The 14534-nt window shown below is 44.1% G+C and overlaps 1 protein-coding gene across 1 annotated transcript; it reads right to left on the reverse strand.

Moving 5' to 3' along the window:
- Positions 1 to 2454: 2454 nt before the first annotated feature.
- LOC310812909 (atypical chemokine receptor 3-like) lies at positions 2455 to 8869 on the reverse strand. Its single transcript, XM_083681665.1, has 2 exons — positions 8744 to 8869; positions 2455 to 5405 (listed from the first exon to the last, which is right to left on the reverse strand). Exon 2 carries the CDS (start codon positions 5331 to 5333, stop codon positions 4194 to 4196), a length of 1140 nt encoding a protein of 379 aa, XP_083537791.1. The 5' UTR covers positions 5334 to 5405; positions 8744 to 8869; the 3' UTR covers positions 2455 to 4193.
- Positions 8870 to 14534: the final 5665 nt, after the last annotated feature.

Below are 14534 nucleotides of genomic sequence, written 5' to 3' on the forward strand. Positions count from 1 at the left end.
TCTGAAGTCTCGCCGTTAAGGCCGACATCAGCGTGCTGCTCTTACTAAGCGCCGGCAGGCGGCGAGGTAAAGCTCTATGGCGGACAGGGTGTCGGGTGAATTAAGCGATGTCTAAACACCGGATCCATAGCTTCAGCACGTACAGTAGGGCAAGATAAATCAACATCATAGGCTCCAGCCTTCACAGCCGCGTGTCCGCCTGCTCTAATGCCGTTTGATCTGGAAAAGCTCATAATTTACACAGACATGATTCCATGTGGCGATACCTATGAGGGGACTAAGCACAGGGTGGCATATGGGTGGAAGGCCTACAGTGAATCCATGTCATCTCTAGGCAATAGCTCACAGAATAGTCAGCTCACACACAATGGAACAGTACACCGGCTGACAAGCTCACTGTAATCCCAGGTCTTGCAGGCCTCAATCTTTAAGCATGACCTCAATCTCTAAGCATGGCACTGTCGATGAAATGCTATCGAGCCTCCTCTAGAGGTTTAATAAGCCGTACCTGTGCAAATGGATATGCATGATTGCTGATGTTTGATCCAACTCACAGTTTGACGGTGTCTCACCTCTCGTTCCCTGTCTCTGCTGAACATCTGTAGGACATCTGCTGGTAAAACTCCTTCAGAGGAGTGAGGAGTCATGGGGTGTTAAACTACGCTTATCCTCTGACTGCTCCTCAGATTCACACCAAAAACTCCTCACAAGCAGGCACAGCTGCTGTCCCCTTAAACTTCATTAATAATTCAAGACCTTTTGCAGCCATACATTCTCATATGGAGTTCATCCCAGACCCACTGAAGCAAGCACAGACTCGATTGAGAATTAAACCTAAAGTAAGTGCTTGGAATGGAGCCAGAAACAATGTACTGCGGATCGTGTGTGTGTGTGTGTGTGTGTGTGTGTGTGTGTGTGTGTGTGTGTGTGTGTGCGTGTGCGTGTGTGTGTGCGTGTGTGTGTGCATGTGTGTGTGCGTGTGTGTGCGTGTGTGTGTGTGTGTGTGTGTGTGTGTGTGTGTCCCAAATTCCTGCTAAATTATGCTGTACCTCTCCTCCTCCTCCCCTCCCATCTCTCTCAGTATTAATGTAATCATCGCAGTATGCAGCATATGTTATAGACCATGGGATCTATGGCACCATTGTAATATAAAGCAACTCTCCCTACATCCATTTCTGGACCATTATCATGTCCTATTAAATCAAACCCTGTGAGACGCTCCAAAACAGCCTGTATGTTATACAATACACAGTCCCAGAGAATTTCCAGGATTAAGTCAAACAACAGATGATTTCAACATACATCATTCCATATGCTACACTATGCTTGGCGTCCATGCTGTGTTTTATGTGTTGTATATCCCTCCTACAGTATGTGTGGGTGACCCATCCGCAAAATTGAGTGTGTGTGTGTGAGAACAGAAACTGATAAGAGGCACTGCTGTCTCAAAAGTAAACTGGTTTGAAGGCACACTTGACAAAGGTTGCCCTGTAGTGGATAGCTGTGTATTTGACTGGGATGAAATGTGTTTGTCTAAGTGTGGATGGTTGAGTCTGGGCTATAACTCTGTTTGACTTGTCCTGTATAAGCACATCATACTGTGCGCATAAGAAAATCAAATGTGAATCATAACTGACAAATCGTAAAAGGAAGCAAAACACTTCTCACCATAGAGCGAGCCAAGGAAAACACACACTGTTCAGTAGAGGAGCAGCAGGAAAGTGTGTGTTACTGCAGTCCTGCTCAATCAGTGTGTTTCCGGCCATGCCTGCAGCGTCAGGTCAACTCTGAGAGAACTATAGGAGAGTTTGAACACTTGGTTCAGAACCGTATGGAAAATCTATAGATGTACTTTTTATTTCATTTAAAATTATTTCTAGGATGTACTCCATCTGGAGCTGATACGATGTGATTGTCCTTTATTGTGTCTACGTTATCATGGCCACATATCACAGCCCGGTGGGGAGTCTATGTGGAGCAGAGAATTCTATATGTCCATTCTCGACAATCTGTGTGTGTGTGTGTGTGTTTCTGTGTGTGTGTGTGTCTGTGTGTGTCTGTGCATTCCTGGCTGTGCAAGAACACATCTGCATATGACAAGTCTGTTGCCCAGCCGCAAATCAACTGGGACTATATCTTTCTTCCTGAATTCATTGTAATTTCACGTATGAATTAAACATAAATTCACTTTGACACTAATTGAAAAATATGTGTTCTATGTCATGCTAATGCAGTGCATGCTTCATTCTTGAACCGTGACAGCTAGGATATAGTATACTCTATAATTCCCATCATGTCTGAGTTGAACCACCTCTTGGCCACATACAGTACAGTAACACTGACTGTCTCTGTAGTGTTTTACAATCATGTGACTGGGAATGTTTAATAAAATGGGAATGTTTAATAAAAGTGGAAGGAAGCAAAAGAAATTCAGACACAAGATTTATTTTTGTTTTTTTTAATACGTAAAAAAAAACATAACATACACAAAAATATCAATGGAATGCCCCTGTTCATGTAGACACATGTTAGCGTCTTCTGTCTATTTGTTACATCTGAATTTGGAATCCTTTCAGTGTAGATGGATACATATGTAACCAATCAGATGAGATCATGAGCTCCGTTATATATCAAACAAATATGTTTCCAACCACAGATATCTCAATCTTATGACACACATGTAACATTCTCATTTGGATGAACTCTTCCATGAGTCAGAGTGTGTGCACTGTGGCACACTAGCACGCGCACACACGCACACACGCACACACACACACACACACACACACACACACACACACACACACAGAGAAAGAGGGAATAAGAGAGATTTCTCATCCTGCTTTTATTGTGTTATGACAATAAAATATTCTGATAACAGATACTCTTTCTCAGTCCTCTTATTGTGCTGTATCAATTGACCTAATAAACACACTGATTGTTGATCGCAAAAAAACACAGGACATATACCACACATCTGTACACCATCAGTGCTGTCTCCACATGGGCTGTGTTTGGTCATAAAGCCCTAGCTGTCTATGGTCTCTGTGCTGAGGCAGCACCGCTGATGCCAGATGAGGCACTGTCTCACTCATATTGTTAGCTCTGATGCTAACACGTCAATGACAATACTCTTAGCTGGCTTCCTGCCCTTGTCTCCCACCATGAATTATCACCGATCTGGAAATTCTCCAATGCCGAGTCCTTTCCAGGACTATTCCGAGTCCTTTCCAGGGCTATTCCGAGTTGTAACAGCTCAGTGGAGGTTACAGGGAGGGACATGAGGAAGGCGCAGCTTGAGAGTGTGACTAATGGGATTGATTTCCACAGCAGGACTGGTGTCGCAGAGCCAGTGACTTCTGAATCCACTACATACAGACTTGGATTGACCAAACAACATAGAGAATGCAAACATTGAAAGTTAAAGAATACATAAATATGTTACAATAACTACAAAGTATATAGAAAACAGAATAATAATCTTACGTAATAATCTTATGTTTTTCAATGCCCTTCTGCCTTCTGACTATGTACAAAGTGGCATGAGACTCACTCTCTCTCACACACACACACACACACACACACTCACACACACACACACACACACACACACACACACACACACACACACACACACACACACACACACACAACCTTTCACAGAAAATATATATATGGATTTGGGAAGCAGCCTAACATGAAGACTTGGATTTCTCCATGACTATGATGGCAGTCTCTAAAACTACTTAAAAAGCACTTTTAACAGCTTCTATTCTCCCAGTCACCTGTCAATATAAGTGCTTTTCTCCAGACGTCATCAGTTATGATGACAATGACTTCGCTCCCTGACATCATCCTTATAAGGAATGCAAAGGCAACAGGACACAGATTCAGGTAGCTACTGTGAAAGGAATGACCAACTTGTTTTTTTCTCTCTTTTTCTGCACACACAGTTTCATAATACCAAAACCATCATGGTAGGGTTTAGCCTAGCTACTGTAGGCTTTGGGCCGAGTTTCAGGTTATACTCTGGTTGTTCAGGGACGAATATGCATTTTGATCTGGTGTGGAGGCCCCAATCTAGCCTAAAGGACGTCTAGGGTTTCATTTGTAGTCATTTAGGGTCAGGTGGACAGAACTTGGTCAGAGTTCCAAATGTTCCTCGATGTGTTCTGAAATTGGAGAGTCCAGTCTCAGATCTGTGGGGGGTTGTCAACGGCAACGGCGGAGTACTCTGTCTCAGATACATGGGAGGCGTCTATAAGCCTAGCCAGGCCTGTGTGTGTGGAGTACTTAAAGATGAACGCCTTCATCAGGTCGTAGCGGTAGTTCCTGTTGATGAAGTTGTAGAGGATGGGGTTGAAGCAGCAGTGGAACAGGGACAGACACTGGGTGAGGTGCAGAGCCACATAGAGGATGTTTTCCAGCTCACAGCTCAGAGGCAAAATGCCCAGCAGAGTGAGGGCATCAGCCAGGAGAACACAGTGGTACGGCCCCCAGCAGCCCAGAAACACCACTATGTAGGCCAGGATCACCCTGCGGCTCACACGACGCTCCTGCTCTACCGCTGAGGACGAAGACGAAGAGGAGGAGGAAGAGGAGGAGGAGAGGGCATTGGCCAGGAGGGCATAGAACAGGGAGATGATGGGGAAGGGAAGGGCGAAGCCTAGGAGGATGAAGCTGAACTGGACACCCACCATCCACTCCCATTGGTGGTCCTCTGGGTAGACAGGCCTGCACAGCACCGCATCCCCGTGTGACGACCTCACCGCACGCAGGAAGTAGGTGTCCGGCAGGGAGGCCACCAGCGCCAGGAGCCACACCCCAACACACACACAGCGGCGAATCAGCTTCCTGCGTTGGCTTCCCTCGCTGTCTCCAAAGTGCTTCACAGTCAGATAGCGGTCGACACTCATACAGGCCAGGAAGAAGATGCTACTGAAGAGGTTGACAGAGAAGAGCAGGTGTGTTAGTTTGCAGGCCACCTCCCCAAAGGGCCAGTGCCCATGCTGCGCCAACGAGCTCACCCACACAGGCAGTGTGATGCACACACACAGGTCAGCAGCTGCCAGGTTTGCAATGTACAGGTGTGTCTCGTGGCGAGGGGCGGAGTTTGTTAGCTGGGCACGGATGTTGACCCAGAGGACCAAGGCATTGGCAGCCAGGCCGATGACGAAGATGAAGACGTAGAGGACACACATGGAGTAGTGCAGGGCACTGCGGTCGAACGCCGTGGCACACATCGCCACCTCCACGTGCGACACGTTCTCCAGGGGGTCCATGTCCCTCAATGCGTCCCACAGGTCGGCCAGATCACTCGTGCTCAGATTCATCTCTCAGTCCTGGGAGAAGACCACCACAGAAGCCCTCGGGGGAAGATCACACACCTCACTCAGGACCGGGATCTGTGGAAGCAACAACACATCGACTCATCAGTGATGATCACCTCACTCTGTATGTCTGAGACAAGACATTCAAATGAATTTCACATACTGAAATTCATAACTGTGCTGTTTTCATTTCATTTTTCATTTACAAGACCACGCCTTTAACTCATCCTAACCACACTATGTGGGGCAGAGCAGAATCAGAAAATCAATCCACCCTTCCATAAAGCAGTGTATGATGTGGTATGTTATGAGATGTAATTATAAAAACACATAGCTTTCTGTGGTATGCAGTGGTACCAGATCCTAAAGAATCTAAAAACAGTTAACTCTTAAAACACTGCTTTATGAGGTTCACAAAGGCTCTCTGTTTGTTTGGGATGATAGGGGAGTGTTGGGGAACTCTACATCTTTGATGTGCAGTCAGGGGGCAGCACCAGAAATATTTACATTAGTTCTAAAAACACTGAGTGCAGATTAAACATGAGGAAATGAGATCTGGAACCTAAACAGTGAGTATTTCCGGAGCGCTCCTGGCATTCCGAGATCCAGCGTCCAGTCGGAATGGGAAACCTGATGCCACTTTAAAGAATGTTATCCCTTTTCGCTCTTGTTACAAAGCAACATTTTCCCATGCTACCCTGCCCCTTTAGAAAACAGTGAGAACAAGAGCAGAGCTGTCACAGCCAGAGGATCAATGAGCTGAGTCGTCATAACCACATATACGTCATCTACATCTGAGACTGATGCAAACAGGGTATACAATACACACACAATCATTTTTGCGCATGCACATGGGCATACGCATACAAGATGTCACACAGTTGTGCACAGAAAGAGAACACACACACACACACACACACACACACACATAACAAAGGTTAACTATACTACTAAGCTGGGTTCACTCTTTTGACAAGGCTAGGGTCACAACACAACCTCTGACCTAAGTGTATGTCTAAATCTGATTGGTCCCCTCGCACCCTGGCATGATGTCTTTCTTACCTCTGCTAACTGACAGCCACAGCATGAGGGGTGAAAGGTGAGGGGTCAAACCCTAAACATGAACAAGCTCAGAGTGATTTTAAACCTCCTGTTCCTCCTTATTGACATGCATGCCCGCAGAGTGAAATGTGGGGAGACATCACAGGGAGCTTTAACCGCCTAAGCCACGGTCCAACCACGGTCAAAGCCAGGTCACCGACAGCTGGGTGACACAGCAGTTCAGAGTGCAGTAAAACAAGACTGCCTGGAGCAGATGTGTGAGGGTGAGTGCGAGTGTGAGTATGGAATACCACATCGCCCACGCTAAGCTATTCAACAGAGAACAAGGCTGATAATGATGAGGGGTCTATCTCTGACTACATGAGTGTGCCAGTGAACGTATCTTCATTCTTACTCCATTGGTATGTGTGTGCTGTGTTATGTCTGCCTCTGGTTTCAGCTGATTCTATCGGTGAACATGGTGTTTCTCAACAGATAGCCCCTTGGACAGTCATTTGGCTTTTAACACCCCCACTTGACCCTTTTGCCTGTAGTATTGTAATTCTCTCTAATAGAGGGATTTTGTATTCTAACACACAGTCTCTCCCTAATTCCCCTCCATTATATGTTAAACACCTCAGGTGCCAGTTAACCTCAGATCTCACTGATCCATTATCCCCTTCACACTCATGCCATCTGATAACAAGCAGCACACTGGAATGATAAGCACTCAAATGCTCTCTCTCTCTCTGTCTCTCTCTCTGTCTCTCTCTCTCTCTCTCTGTCTCTCTCTCTCTCTCTCTGTCTCTCTCTCTCTCTCTGTCTCTCTCTGTCTCTCTCTCTCTGTCTCTCTCTGTCTCTCTCTCTGTCTCTCTCTCTCTCTCTCTGTCTCTCTCTGTCTCTCTCTGTCTCTCTCTCTGTGTCTCTCTCTGTCTCTCTCTCTGTGTCTCTTTCTGTCTCTCTCTCTCTCTCTGTCTCTCTCTCTCTGTCTCTCTCTGTCTCTCTCTGTCTCTCTCTGTCTCTCTCTGTCTCTCTCTCTCTCTCTGTCTCTCTGTCTCTCTCTGTGTCTCTCTCTCTGTCTTTCTCTCTCTCTGTCTCTCTGTCTCTCTCTGTGTCTCTCTCTCTGTCTTTCTCTCTCTCCCTACAAAAATCTCTGATAGAACTGTGGCATTTTCAAAGGTTATATGACTTATATATGCTTTACTATACTGTAACTCCCATGCCAATTGGAGCATAGATAGCATTAACAAAAATATGACTATGATGATTACATATATTTGGCACTGACATTGGGCTATGGCTGACATGCCTTGTGATCCAAAGTGATTCCCTCTGGTTACACATTAGCTACACTGCAAGGACAGCTGCTGATGCATTCCAATACACAACAAATACGGAGCAATGAAAGTGTTTTCAAGTGTTAATCCAAGACCAGGAGAACGTTGCAGGTGCGACAATAAAAGCTTGGAACTTTCTCTTGCTGTAAGAGGTCTCTCCTGTTGGTTAAGGCTTTTGTGGTGCAAAAGAAAAGCCTCAATAGAAGAGAGTTCACGGGCGGGGTCCACAAGCGTTCCCACTATAGAGCTCTGTTAGATGAGGATCTTTGTAGTTTTTGTTTGCTATATATGCCCTACTTATAGGGAAATCTTTACCCATTGAATTACATCACAAACGCAGGCCGATGATATAGCACTAATTAGCGTTAAAGTGTTGTTAATACATAATTATACCACATAGAGCAAAATGTTTCGTCCCGTTGCATCAGCATGCAGGGGTTTCAGTACCTGTGCAAAAATGTTGTAGGACTGATTGTGCTGTGGGGAGAGGATGTTGGAAACACGTATGTTGAGTTTTATAAACCAGATTTCACCGATAAGACGCACTGTTATTACGCGCGAAATGCGCTAAAATAAATCCGACCTGAAGCTCCTGTGCGCTGAGTACACATTCGTTCACTCCCATTGTTAGCCATGTTTAAATCTGCATTGAAAACAAAACACATTCCTTATCAGATGCCAGGGCACTCCGTGTAGTAACCTGGCGGCGCTCATTGAATGGGCACTGCTAATCCGCGCTCCCCGCTGGGAAAGCTGATGGCCCTTTCTATGGAACGACTTGAGCATTTCAGCGGCCAAGAGTCACCCTCAATGACTATGCATCGATTAATGTTAGCCAAAAGTCCGCTGTAACCAATGAATCATTAGCAAATGCTTTGTAGACTATTAGCCGCACATTAAGCATTTGAAAAACGAATAATATGGGGTGTGTGCGAAACTGAAACATGTTCATGCCTCTTTTGCCTGACAAGGTTTTTTGTTTGTTTTTTTACCAATGAGAGCAGATGCAACCTAAATTCATGTAAGATGCCTTACTTGTATTTGAGAAAAAACTCCTTGAACAGTGATGTCTTCAACGAAATGACAAGCAGCTTCTGCAGAGCGATGGGATGTACAGTTATTGTATTCTTTGTCGGAGGTGTTCAGAGGCAGTGAGTTCTCTGCGGTCTGACTGCGACTGAGTGTGTGTCCGGTCCGTGTCTTCATTCAGCTTGGAACCTGGCCGGATACCTCCCACTGCACTTGATAATATATTGCGTAGAGCTACGCCTCCAAGGCAGGTCCCAAACGGCATTCGTTGAGGTTTCTGCCAAGAAAAGGTATCGGATCTCCTTCCATTTTTACATCCCACAAACAATTGACTCAGACCGAAACACGTTTGAGCATTCACAGTGTAGGCCTAATGCTGAGAGGAGTCACATTTATATTAGAATCTAGACCCATCTAGGTCTGCATGTAGGTCTTTTGGAATTACTTGTCAAACATAACTTATGACTGATAGTATTCATTATCACCGTTAAGAATAATCATCAGTAGCCAGATATGCACATATGTCTATAACATTAGTATTGGCCTTAACTGTAAACGTTTGTATTCTCTCAGCCTACACACTGGGAGTGACTGTGTGAAATTGGAGTCTGTGACATGAAGCTGCCACCCACAGCCATCCACTCCCTTTGAAAAACCACAAAATGGGCTCAGCCCAGCCTCTCTTCACACATGTGAAACCAAACCACCGTTTCAATATGAATATCAACAGTATCTCCCAATGAAATATACACATAACAGTCTCATATTCTGTTTAACCGTTTACTTTGTGGCGTTGAGGTCTGTCTGTCAGTCTGTCTGTGTCTGTCTGACATCCAGGGCCGGGTGGAGCAGTTGAACTATGGATCTGATAAACACTTCACACTATCATACTATCATAAACATAGCCTGTGTAGGCATATCAGCTGGCCATCTTTTACTACTGCCGCCTAGTCTAGTGATTTAGACTGATTGATAAATGGGCTAATTTAAAGTGACAAAATTATACTAAATATTGTGTTTATTTATAAAGACAAAAGTGACACTGAAAAGTCAGGTGCAGTCGACTTGTTTTTGCATTTTTTTTAATTTGCATTGTTGTTCCCCAGCGTAATTTCAGGCACAAGCATATCCTCTTGGAACCAACACAAAGCATTGTGGGAGTCTAATGTGTTGACTGAGAGCTCACCTGCTCTTCAGTCCTCTGTCCAGCTGCTCGCTATGATTAAACACCAATCACAGAGCTCTCACGCCTCAGCCCATTGTAATACCAGTTTGGGGAAACTCTGGGGGGAAACTGACCTTGAAAGGATGCCATCTTTCATCAGACAAACCATCAAATCAGATATGGAATATCCAGCTCCTGTTATGAATGAATAAACAGGCTGGAACATGTAAACAGTCTAAAGGAAAATGAATTCCAAATAAACCACACACAGAAAGCCTAGATATTCAACAGACATGATCTCATAATAATACAATTAGTCACGCAAGTCAATTACTGCGTTTTGATAATTATACCAATGAATAGCAAAAATCACAATTACAAGGTCTATTATGATAATACGCCCTGCATTCAGTGATCTCTACGTCCAAATATTTTTATGACTTTCCATGACCACCAATGCCTTATCTGCAAGCACTCTGACCTTAGTAAAGGAGCAGAGTCGATAGAATAGCGATTGTTTAATTCAGGCTTGAAAGAGAGGTCCTTCTACGCACGCATATCCATTGTCCTTCATATCAGCAGGATCTGGAGGGATTTGATCTGCGTCCCTTAAACCTCTGCCAGCGTGTATGTGTGCACATGTGTTTTAGAGAGAGAAAAAGAGATCACCAGCAGGATACAGTACAATGAATTTGGCACAATAAATAAAGGGGTGCCAAAGTCTTTTTCATTTACATTTACATTCCTGGCATTTAGCAGACGCCTTTATCCAAAGCGACTTACAACAAATACATTTGTCTAAGTAAGTGAATCATCTATCCATCAGTCATCATAAGAATAAGTAATCTATGCTCGGACCAGGGGCTATTGGCAGTCACAATGAAGATTTTATTTTTCATTTTCAGCATATTGATATTCACAACTTAGTTTGTGTTCAGACCAAGTGCAGTAAAAATGTATTCATACAGTCTCTAATCGGGTACAGAATGTGAGTGTTCTATGTCCTGTGGTGAGCTAGATTACTGTAATAAGTATTTAATGATGACTCCTGGAAACTAGAGCAGGTCTTTGTGTTATATGAAAGTAGTTCTGGATTTGTAGCCCAGGTTAAAGTTTTTGTTGGCCTGCTCGCTGGAAAGGTTTGTTTATTTAATTTAGTACATTCAGCGTCACACACAAGATGTTCTCTGTGATTCAGGCTTATTCAAACACGGTTTAGATAGGGAGATGTTTTCATCTGTGGTCGTGTGGTTTGGTTAAAGTTAAACAGACTCAGGGTGGTCACTCTAAACTGTCCCGCATTACACTGCCAGAGATGTCACACATACTGCCAGGGTAGTTTACAAACATAAAGACATAGAGATGGAGAGATAAAGGGGGAATACACCAATAAAAAGAGCAAGGTTGGGAAAGACAGAGAGAGAGAGAGAGAGAGAGAGAGAGAGAGAGAGAGAGAGAGAGAGAGAGAGAGCCCCTCATGTTAAGTCTTCTTCAGCTTGGCATTGTACTCTCGACCTGTGCCCCAGTAGGGGGTCGAGAGAGGAACTCTATTTTGGCGCAAAATCTCCATTCAGAGGGTCCCTCTCAAACCCCATGGACTCTATTTACCCCTTTCACCCCCCTCTTCAACCTGGTACACTTCACACTCTCAACCCTGTCTTAACCCTCGGCCATGCTCAGCACTAACATATAGCCTTGCTACGCCTCCTCCCTCTCACCCCTCACCATCCATACCCTCCCCCCCCCCCCCCCACACACACCCCCCTCCAACCTCAGTCATCTCTCACTCCCTCTTTCTTTCTCCTTCTCCTTCTCCCTCCTTCATATGAGAGACAACATAATTACACGTTGCAAGTGTTGAGGAGGTGTTATCATAAAAATGACAATCAAGTGGGTGGGTGTTTTGGATGTTTTGGGTGTTAATGTTTGCATAGTGTGAGGGGAGGAATGATAGGACTTCTGTGTGTGCTTTGAGGAAATGTTACTTGTTGTGTTGTTGTTGTTGTTGTTGTTGTTGTTGTTGTTGTTTCTGCCTGCGTTGGATGACATTTGATCCCGTGTTGTGTCTCTGGGTCATATCCATGCAGCTGTGTATCTGGTAGAAAGGGAGTGTGTTCCTGTCACGTAGCACAGTAATAAAGACATTCCACACACTGAGTGAGTATCCCTCACCCTGAATGGACCGCAGAAGAAACCTGATGACTGACTAAATGTCAAACATGCATGGAAGGCCAGAATTTATCAAGAGGCTTTGTTATGGAGGTATGCAGGTGTGAAATACTTACCTCTTCTCAGTTTACCCCTCGCCTACAATGTCTTTGCACTCTCTTCTTCTCTCTCAGCGCATATCCTGCCTCTGTCAATCTCTCAGGTCCCTTATAAACCGCTGTGAACATATCTCTCCCAGCCCAGTGCCTATATTATACTGTAGGGCTGTCTGTCGTATGAGCACAGTAACTAAGGAGAGATTTTTCCCTATGACCTTTAAGGTTCACCGCTCCCCTTTTATATATATATATATATACACTCACCGAACACTTTATTAGGAACACCTGTACACCTTCTCATGGTGTGTTTACTTGGCACACTTTGGGCCCGTTAATACCAATCAATCATCGCTTGAATGCCACAGCCTATTTGAGTATTGTTGCTGACCATGTGCATCCCTTCATGGCCACAATTTACCCATCTTTTAATGGCTACTTCCAGCATGATGATGCACTATCTCAAAAGCGAAAGTCGTCTCAAACTGGTTTCATGAACATGACAATGAGTTCAGTGTTCTTCAGTGGCCTTCCCAGTCACCGTATCTGAATCCAATAGAACACCTTTGGGATGTGGTAGAACGGGAGATTCACAGCTTGAAAATGCACCTGAAAAATCTGCAGGAATGATGCGTGATGCAATCATGTTTGAGGCTGTTTTTGAGAGCAAAAGGAGGCCCTAACCAGTATTAGTATAGTGTTCTTAATAAAGTGTTCAGTGAGTGTATATAAACACACACACACACACACACATACACACACACACACACACACACACACCTTCATGCTCTGTTGCTCCATATGATCCAACCCATTAGGATCATTAGATAATGGATAATGGCTCTGGACAGGTGTGCCCTGGGCTGTGAGTGTCCACTATGGATCAGTGACTGAGTGCTGACAGGCTCTGTCCACAGGGGAGAAGACAGGGAATCCGCCCCAACCATGTCCCTTAGACTCACGGCACTAATCCCGTAATCCTATCCTGGCGATCCTGACGTTCTGCCCTGGAGAATGCTGGTTTCTTGTGCGGCAGACAGACAGAGTTCACGCATAAGGTGGCTGTATTTGGCTCCTTTATGCTGTCAAACAGTGAATGAGAAATGAACCTCAAGACTCTGCTGGAATGTGCTGCCTTTAAATACCCCCTGGCGGAAAACCAAGGCAACCAAATAACCTGTTGACAGATACAGGTACACAGTTGTATTGCAGTGTTGGTGGATTGGTCTGAGGCAGTTGGAGAGATTTGAGCATCTAAAAAGGCATCTAAGCAGGCCATACTGTAAGCAAAGTGACGTTAGAGTGTTTCAACAGCAGACATAAACATTTGAAGATGAACAAACACTGCAGTCTTAATAGAGTATTAGGATATAAACCAACACTACTGAAACAGCTTGATAGAATAAACTATGCAATCCTGGGTTCATACAGTAACATAAACGCCCAGCTATAAAAAAATATATATATATATATATATATATATAAATATATATATATATATATATATATATATATATATATATATAAATAAAAAAAAAGAAGCATACAGTTTTTGGCAGCAGTTAAAAATGAGAGGACCAACAGAACACTATAGCATAGTATCTAGTCCCTTGAAACAATAACGATGCAGTAGGAAGGATTTGCGTTGCCAGGGTATCATCATGTGACAGAGTTACTTCAGGGGTATTTCTCTCTCTGTCCCAGGTGTTTCCCATTCGTGGTCTAACCTCCGATCGTGCACACGAGTGAATGTGGCGCTACAGGGGGATTACGGCCAGGATGTGGCAACCCAACCAGCATCTGGAGTTGAGTCCTGCATGCCTGGAGCTCCTAGTGAGAGGGATCTGAGCACTAACACTCCTATTTACCATTCTCTCTGTTCCTCCCCATGGTCTCATCTATAACCATGAGCTTGAGCTATGTTACGTTCTAATAGCACTGGATCACCCTACACCCATTACTCACAGACAAAAAACATGACATGTTTGTCATGTTTTGTGTGTAACATTTTATGTTGCTGTATGCCAGAGAAAAGGAATGAGAAAATAATAGAGAAAGAGAGAGGAAGAGAGAGAGAGAGAGAGAGAGAGAGAGAGAGAGATAGGTCTGTAAAATACTCCCTTGTAACATAGCTACATGCTACTATCAGAAGTCAATGGGAAACTGAAAACTGTATTTTCAAATTTTAACAATTACATTTTTCCATTCAAAGTAAGACTGGTATACACCCATGAAAAGGGGTTTGAACTACAGAGGGATGATCAATCATGCAACCCATGGGGATTGTTTGACATAAAAAGAAAAAAAACAAAGATTGTTAGAGGAGAATAATCTGATACCTAAAATATGAGTGGAATCCCCTTTAATA

Source organism: Argentina silus (genome assembly GCF_951799395.1).
Source record: "Argentina silus genome assembly, chromosome: 12".
Taxonomy (NCBI): Eukaryota; Metazoa; Chordata; class Actinopteri; order Argentiniformes; family Argentinidae; genus Argentina; species Argentina silus.